General features: G+C 42.7%; 2 protein-coding genes across 4 annotated transcripts in view; one reads left to right on the top strand and one right to left on the bottom strand.

Annotated features, from left to right (window-relative positions):
- The first annotated feature begins 114 nt into the window (after nt 1–114).
- LOC119456030 (uncharacterized) lies at nt 115–13,400 on the top strand. 2 transcript variants are annotated; one of them, XM_037717626.2, is made up of 10 exons: nt 115–335; nt 464–677; nt 758–887; nt 2,205–2,613; nt 3,649–3,825; nt 6,249–6,702; nt 8,251–8,490; nt 9,368–9,488; nt 12,380–12,494; nt 13,207–13,400. In XM_037717626.2, exons 2-10 carry the CDS (start codon nt 500–502, stop codon nt 13,321–13,323), a joined length of 1,941 nt encoding a protein of 646 aa, XP_037573554.1. In that variant the 5' UTR covers nt 115–335; nt 464–499; the 3' UTR covers nt 13,324–13,400. The 2 variants fall into 2 exon arrangements, with proteins under 2 accessions (XP_037573554.1, XP_037573552.1); XM_037717624.2 differs by having other exon boundaries at nt 116–335; nt 493–677.
- Nucleotides 13,387–20,138, bottom strand: part of LOC119456029 (tetratricopeptide repeat protein 21B) — a 35,486-nt gene continuing 28,734 nt past the window's right edge. Inside the window, exons 34-37 of one of the 2 annotated variants that reach the window (XM_037717621.1) lie at nt 19,415–19,471; nt 15,507–15,627; nt 13,815–13,882; nt 13,387–13,505 (exon numbers count right to left, since the gene is read on the bottom strand). In XM_037717621.1, the coding sequence (XP_037573549.1) occupies nt 13,428–13,505; nt 13,815–13,882; nt 15,507–15,627; nt 19,415–19,471 (324 nt within the window). In that variant the 3' untranslated portion in view covers nt 13,387–13,427. The remainder of the gene's footprint in view (nt 13,506–13,814; nt 13,883–15,506; nt 15,628–19,414; nt 19,472–20,138) is intronic. The other variant, XR_007467562.1, reaches the window with a different exon arrangement.

The raw sequence follows: 20,138 nt of genomic DNA on the forward strand, positions 1-20,138 counted from the left end.
ATATCTACGTTCAAAACACGATGGTTGAGAATTATATCGCCCCTAAATCTAAACCGAAACCATGACTACTGTCAGCGGTGCTGGCTTAGACTCGATCTGACTCGACTTCGGAATGGCGGCCGGCTTTCTTGAAGTCCACTTTTAAATGGCCGCATCCATGTGCGCGATCAGCCGAGAGGATTGACGAAATAGAAACTGCGTTCACGATTGATTATCCGGTGTTTCCTAGCAAGTTCGCTGCCATGTGATTGCTGGCATAGAAAGCGAAATCTGAGTAGCGGTTTGGTCGTTCCGAAAAAGCAATAATATACCCGGTTGGTCTCGATCAAAGCAAGGTAGGTGCACGGCTCCTCTAAAGCGTTGCACGAAGGTTGAATGAAGTGCGAGCGAAAGCTCAAAACAGACAGACACTGTGGCTCCTAGCAATTTGTATCGTGTGTACAAGCGGTGGCTTTCTTTCAAGATACTCGCGGTGTACCAACGTGTTTACAGGTGCAAGATGCTGAGGCGAATACCTTCTATATTGTGCCGTGGCATCGCGCAGCGGGCCATGGCACCTAGACAACTGCCGGCGTTGAGGTTTCTTTCGTCCGACGCATCGCCAAGCGACCAGATCATCACAACTACGGTCAAGTCTAAAGCTCCTCTTGCGCCCAGTGCACCTTCGAAAGACGCAGGTAACAGATCTGCTCGATTTTCTTCTGCGTGCTTTGAATGCACGACGCAAGTCAGCGACTTCAAACCTCGTATGTTTTAGATATCCTCGCGGAACAACTGCAGAGGGCCAAGAATGTTGACAGAGTTCTCGAGCTAGTCGTTCAGCACCACCGAGTAATGAACAATGCCCAAGTGCTGACAGCGTTTACGTGCCTTCACGATGTGATTAGGTAAGCTGTAAGAACAGAATTTATATCGCTTTTCTGGTCGCTTTGCTAATATGTATATTGATACAATATATACAGGCTAAATTGTAGACTATGTGACGCAGTAGAATCCACATCGACGGCAAGAACAGCTGAAGGGTTTGCAGTATACAAAAGTATTTCTTACCGGTGACTTTCAGTACAGCAGTGCTTAATTGAAATCTTAGCAAAGGAATACTTTCCACCCATAAAGTGAGCTGACCTGCAGCTGCATTTGACATAAATAATGAAGGTCTATTAACGTATGAATTACTGATAAAATTTGTGTGGTAATTGGTACATATATCTTTGTTGTTTGTGGGCGTCTGCATGTAACTTGGGATACATAAGGCATTTTAGCACAATCAAGGAAACAAAAAAAACAAAAAAAAAATGAGAAAGAGGGGAAGAATCAGACAGTAGACAGGGCGAGCCCTAAGTTCAAGTGATTTATTTTGGAAACAGAAAAACGAGCAAGAAGACTACCAAATGCACACATGTGCAGCAGTTACATTATCAACACGTCACATAAAGAAATCTTGGTTTCACTACCGAAGAGTTAAATTGATGTGTCAGTAATACAATTTGTGGCTTTATTTTCTTCTTAATGTGGTAAGCTTCCAACAGTTCCTATCCCAACATGTAATTACTTCTGCCTAGTATTCTTAATCTCGTGAAGCCGTAGTTTACATTTGCAAGTGTCACAATGAGCGGGTAAATGTGCTTTACTTTTATTCCTTATAGACATGTAATTCACACTCCCCTGCCCGGTAGTTAATACATCTCCCAGTTTGACCCATGTAGGTCTTCCCACATAAATGCGGGATCACATAGCCAACGCCAGTAGCACAGTTCACGTACAGCCTGGTGTGTCACATTTGGCATCCATGCTTCTTTTCAGCCTGGCAGATACATATATACAGGCCAGCCAGTTTGTGGGGCAAGTTAGTGCTCGCCCTTTCCACTGTCTTCTTCTCCTCATTCTCAGTTCTATTGTTTTCTTAATTGCACTAATATGACTTACTAACCAACTCGACCTACAGCAAGTCTTATTGACATCATTTGGGATTTGCTGTATAACTCAGGATTTTCCTCGTATTAGTATGTTTACTTAAGTAATGGGCTTTTGCTTGCTGTAGTTTTGTTGAAGTTAATACTCAGGCTGTTATTTCTTATTAACATCATTTGGGATTTGCTGTATAACTCAGGATTTTCCTCGTATTAGTATGTTTACTTAAGTAATGGGCTTTTGCTTGCTGTAGTTTTGTTGAAGTTAATACTCGGGCCGTTATTTCATTCCAGGCAACAGCCTGAACAAGTGGACTTCAAGAGCTTGACTTCTCATCTCGGCTTCCGAGAATTATGCAACAGGGCACTTAAGCGGATGCGATATTATGAGGCACCGGAAGTGCTGACCTTGCTCAAGCTGTCCACACTTCTTCATATTCCTGCCAACACTGCCCTCGTCCAAGCCATTGGCCAAATGCTGAAGCACAGCATCAACAGTTTGACGTTGTCAGAACTTATATTTGTGGACATGCTCCTTCAGTGGCAGAAGTCAAGCTCTTCTATAACAGACGCATTAAAGATAGCTGTTCCACTTGTGTTCCAAGCTCAGCTGCCCATCCAGTTGGACTTTACCAACATTGATGATGTTGTGCGCTGTTTCAAGTTCGTTTATACGAAAGAGCTGGATCCTACTCTTGTTGAGGTACTGCCACTTCTCATTTAATGTAATTGCATTTGGAGACTTCACTCTCATGTACTTTTGACACCAAAGATAGCAATTAGGTAGTATTTACAAACTTAGAAAATGTTGTTTTGAAGTTTACAGTCAGAGCACTGTTTTATGTAAAAATTGTAATCTCCTGCTGTGATTCTAGAATGTATATATATATATTTATATGTACATGTGTGTGTGTGTGTGTGTGTGTGTGTGTGTGTGTGTGTGTGTGTGTGTGTGTGTGTGTGTGTGTGTGTGTGTGTGTGTGTGTGTGTGTGTGTGTGTGTGTGTGTGTGTGTGTGTGTGTGTGTGTGTGTGTGTGTGTACATATGTAAATCTCTACATGTAAGCCTTAATGTGCCTGTTGTCGAAACGCTACAGTATCTGTGTTTTATATTTTGTGCATATGGATTGTATCATGCTAGGAAAGCACAGTTATATTGTACTAGGCCACCTCATGACCAAGCTACTCAAGAAATATAGGTGATAGTAGGTTAGAACTGTTTGCTACAGTTGTATGTTATGTTTCTTTATAGCGAGTGCGCTCTATAGCGAGAGCAAGTGCTCTAATGATGATGTTCATAGTGAAGAACATGTGTAAACAGACAAGGGCCAAATTTATGGTGCTTGTATTCTTACAGTCCAGCTTCGTATATAACAAGGTCACATTTGACACAAACGTATGTTTATTATATCCAATATTCATTATAAGCATGTCATCGTTACAGGCTGATTCTGGAGAGAAACATATTTGCTTTATTATATATGTTCATTTGTTATATCCATTTTCGTTATGTCAAAGTGCAACTGTAAATATATGCCACTCAACCCTTAGTGCAAAGAATGCCTGCATGGTGGAATGCCAGCTGAAAAGCAGACAAAAACTATTTTACAGTGCAATGTTTGTCTAGTGCAAGAAGCATGTGGTGACTTGTATCTTGTTGCTGTTGGAATGCCTCACATAGGCCCAGAAAACTGAAAACTTAATTGTTTGAATTATCGTTTTCATTTCTCCTTTCAAAGAAATTGGCCATCAGCCTGCTTTCACAGCTCCCAAATTTGGACCCAGAACAGGCAGCCACAATTGTTATCACTGTAGGCATGAACCCTTCAACTTCCTTCCTGGTACCCTGTGTCAAGGAATTGTTGAGAGGCTCTGAACAAGTTGTGGCTGATAACTTATCATCGTACAACCCCAAGGTATGTGTTTCTTTCAGCGTATCTTACTAGTTAAAAGCAGAGCAGTAGCGTGCATTCATTTAACCCCAGAACAAACAAATGATCATTTTTCATATGCTCATTTGGATACTTCTAGATTCTGGTTTAAGCGTGGGAAACTTAATGCAAAGCCCACATATAGCGTTCTTTATAGCCTAGAGTGAGTCTTCAGTTGTGGGTAGTTGAGGAATTCAATGACTAATTAATTTGTATGCTAATTATTTACTCAATGAGCTTTTAATTGTTCTTTGTACAAATGTACTCCCCGTAGCCAGGTATAAAGGTAAACATTTTTTTTTTTTTTATGTCTCCTTGATGTCAAATGGTGTCTGGGCCATCTGGGGTTAATGTCGTGCTGTTTGAGCAGGAATTGCTCGGTTAGCTCACACATGTCCTACTTGAAAAAAAAAAAAAAAGTTAGCAACAGAAAAAAAGAATTAAAACCAGAGGATGCGACAAAGAGTTCTTATTGTCATGTGTTTATTTCTTGTTTGTTTCCTTCTTCTTCAAGCCTTTTAAGCTTTTGATACTGCATGTTTGTGCTGTGGTGCATTGTATAGTGGCTTTTGCAACATTCTGAAACCGGTTGCAATGGGCACCCTGTCGTGCACTTCAGAACTAGGTAGTGTAATAATTGATTTTGATGCGAAAGCGTCAAATGGCCCATTGAGCGAAAAATCCGGCATCTGTAGCAGCCTAAATTCTCATTGGTTGCAACGCCACAGTACGAGCGTGCCTCGACAGAGCAGGGCGGGCTAAACGGAACACAAGTGTGCCAGGTGCTGCGTGAGGGAAGAGAGCGTTGCCGTGACGCTACGTCACACTCGCTCTTGGAAGCCTGTGTTGTATCAGCGTCTTCCTTGTCTGCGCAACCTCTCGTCTGCGTTCTAACTGCATCTCGATAAGGCCAAATCAAAACGCGCCAAGCGTCTCAGTGCGCTCACTTGCCTGCAAGTAGTTCATAATTCGAAGGACCGCTCAGCGGCGTTCTGTTGGACATCAATGCTTTCGCATTCACAACTTATAAGAAGTGCTTAGATGTCCTCGGAATTTATTGAAGGCATGTTTTATTATCTTAAAGATGCCTCTATGGCCTAATACGAGAAGGGGAAAGAAAGTGTCTTGGAAAGGGAAGGCACACTGTGAACAGCAGAATTTACAACCAGTTTAAGAGTTCAGATTCCCTGGCAATAGGCAGGAGATATTTCAGGGTAACGCAATGGTCTTCTAGCCCAACAAGTGATCAGATTCACTACTCATAGCTTGAGGCCTCTTCCTGGCAGAGGTGCTTTCTCCAGAGTGCTCTTTGTGTGCTGAATAGTTCCACATCAGGTGTTTGGCTATGAATCGAATCTATCGCTTTCACTCAGTGCAAGTGTGGCCATAGCTGGGGGCATCGTGTAACTCTTACAAGTTGCTCACACATAGCGTTACTCTGACAAGAAACATGCCATTTGTTTAGTCAAGCCTACTTTCACTGGATTGCATTGTAATTGCTCATGCAAAGTGATATCCTGGAAAGAAACTAACCAACAGTGCAACCCCAGCTTGATGACTAATGGTATGGGCACCAGTCTGAAAGATATACTACATAGCAGAATGGCACGTTCAGCAAGTTGGTATGGTTGCATTGTGAAAAACAGCACAAGGAAAACACGGAACGAGAGAAGAAATGCGACAGCAGTGCATTGTCTTCCCTTGTTTTGTTTTGTGTTTTCCTAGCGCTGGATTCCAAAGTACTGTATACACCATAGCCTCGGGGATCTTTACAGTGCCTGCCATTCGCTCCAGTATGTGTGAGAGCCAGTAGTCAATTGTTGTGGCACCATATCCCCAGACATTTTACCCCCTGTCATTCTAAAAGTATAGACAACCTTTTGCGTTCACTGCCACCGCTTCTACACTTCTGCATGCAACTAAGTGACATAAACTGAAAAGTTGACGTCACCCTGACCTTGCCTCATAAATTGTAAACAGCAATAAGAAAGCGATGCACTCAAAATGGTAACCCCCCCAACCATGCTATGCTTGGCACTTGTTTCAAATCGGTTGACTTAAAAGTTGATAAAATGCATCATCTTTAATGCACTGGATGATTTCAGGCTTCACACTGTGATCACAGAATCAAAAGCTTTCTTTTAGAGAGAGGGAGAGAACAAGAAAAGGAGACTAAAATTTTGTTTCGGTGCTCCTTTGAGGAAATAGGAAAATTCTACCTCTCAGTGCACCAGTTCAGAGCAGTCATCATTAAAAATTAATCATGTAGCCAAGTTGTTCAGGGTAATCATGTGTAATAGTGACATGTGGCGATACGTACAGTGTTGACAGATCATATTGTTTTCTCTTATTCCTGCTTTTCCTTCATTAATATTTGCTGGCCCTTTGCTTTTTTTTTAACTTGCCAGATTATCAGGGCTATTCTTGCCAGCTTTATGCGCAACACCCGGACATCACCTCTACTCGAAGCCCTCGTGCATCACAGTGTCGATAACCACTGGCCTCTGTCGGAGCTGACTTTGGTGCTTGATTGCTGTTACAAGCATGAATATGCCACACCGCGCCTGTCAGAATACGTGGCAGAGCGCATCATCAAGGAAGAAGAGAACATCACCCAAGACAAGAGAGTCTCTGTGGCGTCTTTCGCAGACTTAGTGGCTGCCTGCCCAAGGCAGACAGATCTGTTTCGTGAGGCGGCTCGCATTTTGGCATCCTGTCAGGAAAAGATTGGCACTTTGGAACTTGTAGCACCGCACATCTTTACAAGGATTGTGGCTAATCTGGCAAGGCTGCACTGCTTCCCAAAGGAGTTGCTGGAGCGGGCCTTTGATGAGCAGTTTCTCAACAAAGCAAAGTTCAAGGGTGAGTACTTGCTTGGTGGTTCTCTCCATTTTGATTTTTCAAACCCTTCTTTCTCTCTTGTTTTCAATGTATGTGTAGTATCTATATCAGCTGCTTGTGTTGAAACAACAACTATGGTGGCTCGATTGCTATGGCATTTTGCCGCCAAGCACAAGGTCACATGTTCAGTTCCCTGACACAGCAGCCACATTTCGACTAGGGTGGAATGCAGAAACACTTGTGTTGTTAGATTTAAGTGCACTTTGAAGAGCTTTAGGTGAACATATGTTAACTTTTTTAAGGATCTTGACAACCCCTGCTTGTAACTTTATGGCTTATGGCAGGCTCCCCTCGTCATGGGTATTTTGCCACTTTCTGAATGGTATGTGATGAACAGTGGTCGTTAGATGGCATTTTTTTTTTTTTTCACAACATACATGGCAGTAGCTGTTATATCATCAGTTTTTTATTGAGGAAGATTTTTCATGTTAAATGGCAGTAGCTTATCCTTGTATGTCGGGGTTGCCCTGTTTACATGAGAAAAAATAAGCCAGGATGGTACTGTTGTTAAAAAAAAGAGCTCTTAAGGGGTTAAAGGACTTAGGTGGTAGTCATTAGTTTAGAGCCCTCTACTTTGGTGTCTTTTATAACCCACTGTGCACCGTTAAGATGCAAAACTTTAACAGTCAGCCACCCACCTACACTGAAACATATCCAGCCACAGGATCCTGTGTTCAAGCATTTGTGAATGGTCAGTGGAGTCAGCATGTTTGCTTATCGCTATTCGTTTATTTTCAAAAGCAAGGGCAAAAAGTGACAAAAATATTCGGCACCACACTATTAGTGAGGCTTCCAGAGGTCAACAGTAGAGATAATGTTGAGATCAAGGAGCTGCAGCAGACTGTGGCTGAAGTGCTAAGTGCTCTTCACCTCATAGAATAATATTTTGTGCACATAGATAATGCCTACTGGCATTTGTTGTGTATATTTTTAAAAGGTTCTTTGTGTGGTGGCTGCTTGTAAGCTTTGGTAGGAGCAACATTATGAAGACATTTCCATTAAAAAAATTATCAGTGTCATGCAAGCTTAGAATGCATTCTTTAATTTGAACCTTAGGTAACTAAGACTAAGTCCCGTGTAGACAAATATATGTAGTGGCCTCATTGTGTACTAGCTTGACCACTAACTTAAAAAAACGCCCACTCTTTGCACATGCGACAGATTACCTCTGAAACAGGGTTCGTTATCGGCAAGAGCAGATTGCTACTCTGCTTCAAGAATGCGAAGGGCCTTCCAGTCCAGGCACATTTTGCACTCTACTCTGAGCACACAGTAATCCTGGTTCGAAGCATGTTGCATGTGGGTAGTAGTGATTGATAAAAGCAAATGACTTGCATTACATGTTATCTGTGGTTATCACACAGCGCAACATGGATGCACTGACTCAGAGTGACTTCATGCCGAAGAACATGTTGGCAGGACATTCCACTTGGCTGCCACTATAAGCTTAAGTTTGCTGCCGAGAAATTTCCATCATTGTCTTGTTTTCTTGTCTTTTTATTTTGGCAGTATCCAGCAAGAAGTGGCCCGCCATGCTGTCCAACTTGCTGCAGTTGGAGCAATGCACTCGCATAGATCTCAAGGAGTATCAAGGGCCAGTCTTACCCGACAGACTCCGGAAGGAAGCCATCGCAGTAGTGGCTGAAGAGAGCAGCTTGCTGGTCCCCCTAAAAAAGTGCCTCGAAGTTGCCCTCGGAGGAGCACAGTTTGTTGCTGCGGGACTCTGGACAAGACATGGCTACTTCATCGGTTAGTGTGACTGTCAGAATGAGGTGTTGTCTAGGGTGCTTTCTTTCAGCTCACAGTTTGTTAGTAGGCCACACCACGTATCCAGCTATATTACATGACCTCCGTAATTTTATTTATTTTATTTATTAATTGAATGTACTACAAATAAGTTAATAACCCTGCATAGTTGCACTTGTTTGGTGTACTCAGTAGGTCGTGAGGCACCAACTGTAGCATTAAAAAATTCTTGTAGAGGTATATTTTTTCCAAACTATTATAACCGTCCGTAACCACTGAGATACTTTTTGTGCTCATACCTGTAAGGAATATTGTCATAGTAGAAATGACTCAAAGGAGCACTAACGAAGACTCCCAAGGTATGGGATCATAAATCATTTTAAAAAAAGCAACATGTGTTAATTGCTTAAACAAAGACATACTACAGCAACCTAGAAGGGCAAGTTATAAATGCCACATACATTGCGTATATAGAATTGTAAAACTGACGTTAATGACATTCACATTCAAGACATTCACGTCTTCCAGGCCATTGTGCAAACACCTGACATTCAATGATAAATATGAAGAGGCTGCGAGTTCTCCTTCATCACAAATTTCTTGACCATATAATATTGTTTCCTTGGAGTCAGTGGCCTGACATCACCTTAAATAGCATTGCATGTGAAGACATCTGAATTTAAGAATTTCTGCAATTTTTGGCATAGATAGCTAACTTGGGAATAGTTATGCAGCTCAATAACCTTTTATATGTTTAATATACTTAAGTAGCATCTCATTGAAGTGGCACCCATAGGCTGGTAAGAGGTGTACCCATTTTCTAACTCGTGAAAAAGGAAACATTTCTAAAGGCACATTTTTGTTTCCTTTATGCATTCAGATTTTGCTGTGGTCATGCGAAAAGGCGAGTATCCGATGGCTGTAAGCACACAACTGGCATCAACACCTGAAGGAGGTTATTCTTACATCGAAGATTTAAGAGTACCTGAAGACGCTAAGGTGTAAGTTCTATAGTATTTGTGAATTGGTACTCATGACACAATTTTACAGTGGTAGCTGTTATTAGTTATTTTAGCTCTTGAAGTGTCTTTGGGTCATGCCTCAATAGTACTAACTACCTTACACAACCTGCAACAATTGTAGTTTGCTTTGGGTACATGCGTGGAAGTTGTCTCTATGTTGCTTTGACATTCATAATATAGTCATAAATCACTAATATAGTGATAAATAATTTAAGTAAAAACGTATTTTTAAGCTAACATTAATGTTGCCATAATGCTAGATTCTTGCGCATCGCATTTCCAAGCGCACTTGGGAAAGGCGATGCGACGCCGTTTACGTGTAGCGCATTAACTGTCGCGAGAACGTAGCGCCACATGGTGTCGTATGAGGTAAGTGCAGCCCACTTCCGGCGTAACTGGTTTCGGGTAGTGGGCCGAGTGCGTAAAGGAAACGCGAGTTGACACTTACTCGTGTTGCGAAGTCCGAGCGGTCGCGAAGGTTCCATGGATGGCGCCGCGCCAAGTGCCGAGAGGAGAAGATATCCAGAGAGATCAGAAAAACGGTTTTATATACAAACGTACATATTTCACAAGTAAGGCTCCATGATATTGGAGCCGTCTACATGCTAACACCTTTGCAAGTTCTAGCGTTTACATCTCCGAGCGTCTCAAAACACTCAAGTCGCGCGTTTTATCCCTTTCGTTTCCCGCTTTTACTCGACGAGGGAATGCACTTTGGTTCTTCTTAGCCAAAGACCATCTTCGACTAGTTCGTCATATCTCGCTATGATGTGCCATCGTTTCCTGCCGGGCTCCGCCTCCAATCTTGCCTGATCGCCCCCGCACACAGGCAACGGTTGACGCCTTGGGAACCAAACGTTGATGTCGTTCCCACGGGGAATGCTTGACGCTGGCCCCTTGAAAGAATTAGTCGCCTCTCCATGGCGGTCAGTTCGCGGAAGCCACCATTTCCAGGGAGAGCGGTGGCTGTTGTCTCAGACGGGGTTCCAGGTTGGCGCGTCGCAGTCGGCGCCGGGCCTCGTCGTAGCTCGGGCGGGCGCTGGTGCTTCACGAAACACACCAAGAGCGACATTGTCGTTTTAGCTACCCACGAGGCCGATGACCCATTGCAGTCTGGGGACTAATTGCACATCCATTAGTCCCAGGTGACTGACGGTGACATTTCCCGGCCGCGACAAACGACAAGCGTGAAGAGCACTTGACATGTTCCCGTCTGTCGATGAGGCCTCCTTTGTCCCAAAGGACCGCCAGACACAACACTCGCGAGCAACAGGACCGTGCGATGTTGATATTCTACTATAACAGTATTGTTAGAGTAAAATTCAAACCAATGGGCACCAATGGGCAACCAACTTCGAGGTAATGGGTCCCAAAAAATGATATTTGTGGAAGCAAAAATACGTGTCCATCTTGTAAACATCCAACTACACTTCAGTGATATAGAAGAGCACACCAAGTATATACCACACACTGGGAATTTCCATCTGACATCACAGCGATGCATGCTCGGTTTTGATATTGCCTGAATGGAGCGTTGAAATTCGATGATAGTAAATATCTCGAACTAGGTGCAATTTTCAAGATTAAAAAAAATGCGAGTGCGTTAAAACGTGACTGCCTCCAAATTTGCCGTATAAACAACTACCCCAAGGGTCTAATAAAAAAGTTAATTAACAAATGTTTATTAATTAATCTTCTGAAATTCGCATTATCAGCGGCAAAGTATGACCACCTAGCCTGGGAACTCCTGTGCAGAAACGCCATGTTTGCTATGCTCATACCTTTTTATAAAAAAATATGCATAATAGTTTAAAAAAAAGAAAACTGTATATTTTTTATATGTGACACACTACTACTTAGTTGCGAATGTGCACATTGACAGAAGACTCTCTAGCTTTTGTAGTGTTGCCTACTATGTATGAAACAGAGTATAATCTTGAGGTGCAGCATAGAATTCACGAGTGAGTATTAGACCCTCTTTATGTTTCTTATCAAGTGATGTCCATTTCTTGACACATAGTAATGCCCATTGAGATGGCATTGTGCTTTGACTGCAGGAGCTTGAAGTAAGACAGCAGCAAGTAACAATGTTCGTTATGCAGCCTTGTCAAATTGTGATCGCTCGCTACATGTTGCTGTCGGCCCAATAAGTTCATACTGCGCATATTTCTGGTAGTTGAGTGCGCCACTCGAACACTCTGCACACTGAAAAATTTCTTCAGCAACTTGCCACAATGCTGTCAATAGCACGTGGTTTGACAATTCAGGGTATGAATATTCATTGTCAACTAAATGAAGTATGTTATGGAGTTATTTAGATGTGGTAAGTTTCATAATGCAGTTCATGTTCAGTGATTGTATGCACAGTATTCGAAGGCAACACAGATACAGTCAAAACATTGATAGGCTCAACTACTTCAGAAGTGATTAGACGGTGCCTCACCAGGTCTAGGCATTGCAAACAGACAAGTTTGATGCGTAGATAATGCGCTCACAATCGTGTCTGCAAAGTATCAAACCACTGCACTGTGCAAAAACAGCTGAAACTTCAAACGAAAGTCTGTGCATCCTTCCTCTCGATGCAGCCTTACTTCCTGGCAACATTTCCATTTCTCCTAGATCCTCTAATAATGAACATATTTGAAAAGTTCCTTTGGTAAAAGGCTCCCTAAATGGCACTCTACAACACGCAATGTTATAACAAAAATTTCTAATGGGGCCTGCTGAGCTAAGGCAAGCTTGTCATAACTAGCATATGCCTTTTCTGGGACATCTGTTAGCTGTAGAGTTGCTGGCAGAAGTGTAGAGAAGACAGAACTTTGTGCTTGTGAAGTTTTTTTATGTGCTCTTGATTTCTTCTGCATTCTTAGATTGGTAGTGCTGGCTGCAAACTACCAGAGTTATTGGAGACACACGTCGGCTGTAAAAGGAAGCGTTTCAACCAAACTGAGACATCTTGTAACACTGGGCTACCACCCACTTTTGGTAAGTTTCTCATCTCCCTGTCATGTCCTTAATTTGTAGCTATGCTGTCATCACAGTGAGACCGAATGATAGACATAAATGTCAAAAGCACTTTGAATCAAGTGGTCATATTAAAAGTCATGCTTCATATAATTTCATTGAGTCCCATTTTTTTATGAGCACACTCTACTGCAGCTCTGCCTAAGTCTTGATTGCAAGAACTGCAAATTTTTAAATAAAAACCTCCTAAACACCTTACAATCCAGCAATTGTTAGTGGTCTTTATAATTGGACCTTGTTATAGTGAGGTTGCACCCAACATAAAAATACCTTCATATTATTCTATATTCACTATATTTGTTACAGTCTAATACTATCAGCGAGAAACACTTTAGATATTCAATATGTCCGATAATGCGGAATATTCAATATGTCCGATAATTCATTACATCGATGTTCGACTACATGATGTCTTCAGTATGGTCATCTGATGATCTCCTTGAGGTTGTTTTAATATATGTGGTATCACTGATGCAGTCTTTCTCATCAGACTTTGTGTTAATGAGAAAAAGTTAAAATTTGCTTTAATAATGCGTGCCAAGGAGTGCAAAATGCAAGTCCAAGTTGAGCTGCATGATTTGTTATTTATGCAAACAGTATCTGAACATATGTGTAGGGAGTACGCACTAAGCTTTTACTTACAGGCTACAACCGAGTTCTGCTTCTCTTGCAGGTTAACATTGAGCAGTGGAAGTCGCTACCCGATTTTGAGAAGATTCCCTACGTTATGAGAGAGGCTAAAGCGGTGCTCAGTGAAGGGGATGCTTCATGGAGCGCTCATGCAAGGTAGCTGTACTCTGTGAAGAAAGACATTGTACATGATCTTAGGAAATAAAAAAAAATGAACAGTTGCTGGAGAAAGTTGAACCAGTTTTTATGATAGCATTGAGCACCTCAAGTGCGTAGATTTGCGCGTGCCTTCTCCATGATGTCCTTTCTTATCTTTGGGTAACTTGGGTACTTGGCCAGAACCTGCAGAAAGTGAGCTTTAGTCAAGTTTTCAATGGTTTTGCTTACAAAAGACTGGTTATGAATGAATTAAATTCTTCTTCGCATGAGACATTTCTGTCTTAACAGTCAAATTTGTTCACTTATGAAACTTGATGTCACAACTGTCTCTCACTATACTATGTATCATGTGAAACTTATCAACGACTATTAGGCTCTTAGAAACTTCAGCTTCTGAGAAAAATGGCACTTGCGCAGTACGTTAGTGTAATGAATGGGGTAAGGCCTCTAGATCACATGAAAATAGTATAACATGAAATTTATTTTTCTTACGACATGGCAGACGTCAATGGCATCTGTGTATCGTTTGGCCTTGAGGTAGTTGAAGGCTAATTTGTAGCCTGTAAAAACAGGAAAAGATATGTTGGCAGTGGTCAAACATACTAAAGAGTCAAACTTTATATATATATATATATATATATACAGGGTGTCCCAGCTATCACGCAGCACGATTTAAAAAAAGAGGAATGGGGTTACGCGAAGCCAACCTAGTGTGTATTGTTTCCAGTACAGTGGAGTAGCCGCCAGTAATGTTTTGTTACTGAGCTTTAATTAATTAATTGTAATTCAAGAAGTACTGTCCTAATTATCAAAGTGTCAATAAGAAAGTTGTAGAGCAACATGAAAAACTCCCGATACAGCTTTCTGTTGCTCAGTACGTGCTACATAAATGTGTTTTTCCGAGTGTGAAAGAAGCCCGCGAATGCACGCAGAATTGCCGCACGACTGGCCGCTCGAGGCACTTTGCGTGTATTCGCGGGCTTCTTTCATGCTCGGAAAAACACATTTATGTAGCACGTACTGAGCAACAGAAAGCTATATCAGGAGTTTTTCATGTTGCTCTACAACTTTCTCATTGACACTTCGATAATTAGGACAGTACTTCTTGAGTTAGATAATTAATTACAATTAATTAATTAAATCTCAGTAACGAAAGAAATACTGGCGACTACACCACTGTACTGGAAACAATACGCACTAGGTTTGCTTCGCGTAAAGCCGTTTCTCTATTTATAAATCGTGCTGCGTGATAGCTGGGACACCCTGTATAATGGGTAAAAATGGACCGTGTCCTATCTCCAGAAGATTATTAATGTCTCCTGTCTGAGACATGTTGCTAAAAGGCATGTTATCGATGCCATTTCATCGCGTTACTACGATTCTGTGACTGCATATTGTCACATTAGAAACAGCTTGCTAAGGTATAAATGAATGACATGCTTCATAAGCAGATCATAACTACCTGTACTCGCGGACAACTTTCTGTGGCAATCAAGGAGAAAATGCTACAGAGGCAACGCATGCACAAGAGGGCTCCCGAAAAAAATTCCGCATTAATTTAAGTCAGGCAGAGAAAACACAGACATCTTATTCACAATAGCAAAATTGACAAAATGCACCACTGATTGTTAAATTTGACTTGTTTAGCTGCTTTCGTGTTACCGCATTTGGGCGCATGGGAAACAGTCGCACGTGGAAGCTACGCTGATTTAGCATAAGTTCCAAGAAACCAAAACCTCTGTCAAACTGTGCCGGAATGCTTGGCGCAGCAACACGCATGCAGAAGCTCCGCCTCTATAGCTTTCCCTTCATTGCCACAGAAAGTTGTCCATGAGTATAGCTAACATATTTTTTGTCCAGCCTCAACAGTGGTTGAACAAGGGACATCCCAGGTTGAAGTGAGTGTTTCTGCAACGGGACTAGTCTTCGTCAAGGCAACAACTGTTGTCAACTGGGAACTGCCAATTGTCACTTGTTGCCATTGGCAGTTGGCAGTCTTCATCAGGGCAACAGTTGTTGCTCTGACAAAGACAAGCCCCTTGTCGAAACGTTGGCTCCCTTGTTCGACCATTGCCGATTACTTTTGACTCCATCGTACTTCGAACTTCTGTCTTGTTTGGATTGCTCAATCTCAATTTTATGCGACTGCCTCCAATTGGGGCTCAAAAGCAGTTGCAGGATTACCAATGGCAGGGTTGTTCTGACTTCCCTGCTTCCAAGCATTCTCATAGTATTGTGCAGCATCCTTGTAACTCTGCTCCTTCTCCATGATGTAGCCCATATATTCATAAGCCTTGGTGCAGGACTTCGGGTGCCAACATGTAAAGGAGAAAAAAAAATGAAGTTCACTTGAGAGTTGGGTTGCAGGTGGCATTTTTATCACTTGTCCTGAAGGTGTACTCATCACTGGTTTCTATTGGCTTTAGTCTCTAGACACAAAGTTTCTGTCATCGTTATCGAGTATAAACCAGCTATTCAGAAATGGCTCTTTGTGTAACATTTATACTCTGAAAAGTCACATCTAGGCTTCACAGATCAATTGCTCTCTTATGGTGAAGTCCACTCATCATTTTGGAGAAGCTGCTTGAATTGTCAAGCAAGTGTTTGGATTGCGTTCAAAGTTCACCAGATTTCATGAAAACAATAATGCCAGTATAAATCATAATGCTTCATGGTGAGCCACAGTTTAAGCTGTCAGACATAGCAAGCAGAGTTCCCTTGAACTTCCAGATGAGTGCATGTTTCAACGGCAGCACAAGGAAAAGCAACTTATCGATGGAGCTAGTTGATCCTAAATGATTTGTGGAAAATGCGAACCTGCTTTGAATTAATGAATTGAAAGTAAATTTTTTGCTACAGAGGAAGAAAACTTGTTGTCAATAAACCAGTAGGATTAACTTTTAGTAAAGCCACCGCCATTTTTGAGAATGGATGAGACAAGGAGAGATCAAGATGTGCCTGATTTTAAATTGTGGCTTTTCTGAAATTTTTATTGAGAGTCCAGTTCTCCTTGTAGCAGTCATGCCCATTAATGTACTAGAACTAGAGCAATAATGCGATCCAAGTTTTATTATTCTTTGTTGAAAAAGTTGTTGCAGTTTCACCTGAAAGGTGAAGCATCAATTGCGATAGCAAATTTGAAGAGAGCTATACGGAGTAATGATAGCAGCTTTATCAGCTGTATAAACTTGGACATGCAGCAGCACCGGCAACACGCAGAACTGTTGTCGACGCCGTCGGCGTTTTGCCCGCGTTCGCTCAAAATGCGTGCGGCGTTAGGTGACTGTTGCCGGAGCCTCTGATATAAATAGGCACTTGGTGCCGCAGCTAAACGTCGCCTCCCTTCCCTCCCCCTCCCCCCACGGCCTTTCGTGCGTCGGAAGAAGGCACGTTTGCTCTACATATATGGTGATTGTAGAGGAGGAAAGAGACGCCTACTTATGCAGCCCTTAAGGGAGCACAGAGCAGAACGCGCGTTTGTTCTCCGCCGTGCGTTCATTCCCCGTGAAAGCGCGCGTCCCTCGCGCCCTTTCACTCGCACATACAGCGTTCGGCGCGCGGCGACGATTTCATCTCCATTGACGTCATACGGAACCTCACGGCGACGGCGACGCCGACGGCAGAAATCTGCTTTTGAGTGTCCATATAATTGCTATCGCAATAAAATCAAGTTAATTTTGCATTCATACTTGGTCACAGCTCCTATCCTGGTATTTGTCAGTATTTTTTCAGTTAGTGTATGAGTGTTCATGAAGGCATTCATGAATGATGAGTGCCAATTTATTTTGGGCTGGAATAATGCATCAATGTTATTCGCCTTGTGTTCTCATCAGCACCCCCCCCCCTTCCCCTCATTTTCTTTTGTTATTGACATGTTGCCTATGTTATCACCATGATCAGCTTATAAGTGTGGCGGAATGTAACAGGAACAAGCAAAAGGAAGTCGTAGCCAGTTTACCAGAAACTCACAGATGCTGCCATGTCATGCTACTAATATGTAAGTAGTGTGTCCATGCTATCGATATGTTTAGAACAAGTTTCAAAGCAGGGAATTAGCTGCACAGACGTTTCTGGCTCTGCTCTCCAGTTAGTTAGTTGTGCAGCCACAAAGAACAGCTAGGAAGTGGTCTTGCTCAATGCGAGTTTTTTTTTTCCCCTTTTTTTCCCGTAATGGTGCCAAATAAACTGCACCATGTGCTGTAGACACTTGCTAATGCATAAAAAACAACAACAAAAAACTCGAAGATTATTTGGGAAAACATATGAAAGGTTTTGTGCCATGTGTGTGTTACTAAAGTTATTTGTTCCACTAACACAGGTAGCACTTACACTATACTGCAGACCTTGCTTTAGATCCAGGCAGGGAGGGCAGAAGATATAATTACCAAGATCAATACAAATGCAGGCAAACATCATTTGAACAAAAATTAAATAAGCTTTGAACAACATACCAAATACATCACCTAACATATATCGTGCTTTTTCAATTCATGAGCCGATAGCATGCTCACAGTTAAGACATTCCACTCGGTGATAGGTTTCCGAAAAAATGAAAACTTAAAAGGGTGTTTGGATGCGCGATGTATGGGGTTAAGCTATGATCATGGTGATGATGAGTTCTATGCGTTTCTCAAAACTGTACATAAGGGGAAGGAGAAATGCCTAGTTTGCCTTGAATCACCTAGTTGGTGGAGGAAGGATAGGTGGGCAATCCGACATCATATATGGAGCGGTCGGATATGGTTGGTGGTCATTAATAAAGATGGGGAATGGGTTCTTTTGTATTTATTATATATGAAGCATACTGCACGTCTCTGTACTTTTAAAAGTGATGGTTTTATTTGCAAACTTCTCTGGGTTTTTGTGACCTTGTGTGCTGCGGCGTGGCTGTTCTATAGCTGAATAGGCCAACCAATCACATTGGAGGATGCGCACTGCGCGCGCCGCTGGGTTCCTTGCACTATCACCGCATGGCGCTTGCCTCCGCACATTTGTGGCAGTGGCGGCCGTGCGGAGGAAAGAAAAAAAATTACCAGAAAGCTCGCATCCATGGCAACGGCGGCACCATTGCATTAGCCTCTCTACAATGCTTGAATAAAGCCTTCTGTGTCACTTTGTGCGGACATTCAGCAAACACAAACTCGTGTTTTGACTCTTTATGCGCTCAGACAAAGCTTCGCTGTATATAGATTCCAACTCGTTCGATCTGCTGCATTTCTTTCTAATAATGTTATATCCTTTTTTTGTGTGTGGCGGTCCCAAATGATAGCGGCATATGCGAGTTTTGGTCTGTGGGGGTTTGGGCTAACGTGCCCGTGGTTCCGGCTAGCTAAGGTCTAAGGAGACCTAGTTCGTCCCCACTCCGCAGCACACGTAAAGGGGCGCCGCGGCGGGGTCACTGACTCACCGGCAAGGCGTAGAGACTACTCTAGCCGTGGTACAAACGAATAGGGGTTTATTCCCTGTTAGGTACAAAATGGGTGTACAAGACAGGGGTTACGACACTAGGGTGACAGTCGCAGACTACGGGTGAGAGCTCCCAGGAAGTCTGCTCAGTCGCACAAAGGGGGTCGCCTTGCTCGGAGGGGCACGGCACCAAGTGGGACCGCACGTCCAACAGCCAAGAGCATCGAAAGTGAATATACTGGGCGAAGGCGCCCACGTACCTTGAATGCTGAAGGAGAGAGATGCTGAAGATTGGGCGAGAGAGGCCCGCTCCTCAGGCACTGTTCGTACGCCCAGCGCACGGCGTAACGTGAGCCACGCGTGCATGCAGCAGGTTCTACGTCACGCCGGCGCCAGTGGCCGTGGGGAATGTACGCTATCCACAACAAGGCTGGAATGGCATGTCCCTAGCGATCGCCTGGGCGAATGGACCATGTCGCGCTTGAACCAGAGAAGGGGGTCTAAAGGGGTCCCCACAGGTCTTGTGAGTGTATATAAGTTAATAATTTTCAGCTGCTAGGTGCACTCCTAACCTTATGGCGAAGAAAACCAAGTTTGTGTTTGCTTTCATTTTATAAGCTTTTGAAGGAGAAATGATTAGTGAATAAAAATTTTTTAATTGCATGTTGAAGTTGTAACATTCTCACCTTGTTGTACTGCAGGACACGTTTGAGGAGATCAGTTGATACATCATACTTTCCGGACTGTAACAGGAGAACATACAATATGAAGCTGCACCCTATTCCATAGCATAATTGTAGAGGCCTGTCTTATTGCATTTGTATATGATCAAGTTCTTAACAAATGCCCATGTGCAAAGGCACCTAAGTAGGTAAGAGAAATGATGGAGATGATAAAAGGGGTGCAGCAAATGCAAAGGCCAGATATCAGGACTCTGGGGTGAGATTGCGCAAGCGTCTTGCTTTCCGAATGTTCACTTTGCCTCCTATGTCACCGAGTTTTCAATTGGCACTCCCGCTTCGCCGAGCAGACGACCACTGACGAAAGCGCGGCGCCAGTGAATCACGAGAGCACAAGCAATCGTTTGGAAAGTGGAATGCTTGTGTGATCTTGCCCCTGGAAGCATGTTGGCTGTTTGCCTTCCTTTGCCTTTCCACAAGTAGTGATGGTTGCAATTGTGTTTGGTGGTAAGGGTCTGACTGTGCTAAACAAAATATGCAAGTTGTGAGGCTTGAGGCTTGATTGCAATAGAAAAAGTATGTTGTGCAGCCCTGATGTAGACAATATTTTAAGCAGTTATTTATGCAAAATCTTAGCCACTTATTTCAAAAATGAAGCTTAACAGCACTATGCAAGAAAAATTAGAATATCGTCGATGACCTGAGCTTCTCCTTGGTTGTTGTTACCAGG

Source organism: Dermacentor silvarum, chromosome 6 (assembly GCF_013339745.2).
Source record: "Dermacentor silvarum isolate Dsil-2018 chromosome 6, BIME_Dsil_1.4, whole genome shotgun sequence".
Classification (NCBI taxonomy): Eukaryota; Metazoa; Arthropoda; class Arachnida; order Ixodida; family Ixodidae; genus Dermacentor; species Dermacentor silvarum.

Bases quoted from the DNA above. Each gene is read 5' to 3' on its own strand.
- LOC119456030 (XM_037717626.2), top strand. From the start codon at position 500: ATGCTGAGGCGAATACCTTCTATATTGTGCCGTGGCATCGCGCAGCGG. The intron at 678-757 runs GTAACAGATCTG...CGTATGTTTTAG, and splicing joins TGCACCTTCGAAAGACGCAG to ATATCCTCGCGGAACAACTG. The intron at 6,703-8,250 runs GTGAGTACTTGC...TTATTTTGGCAG, and splicing joins CAACAAAGCAAAGTTCAAGG to TATCCAGCAAGAAGTGGCCC.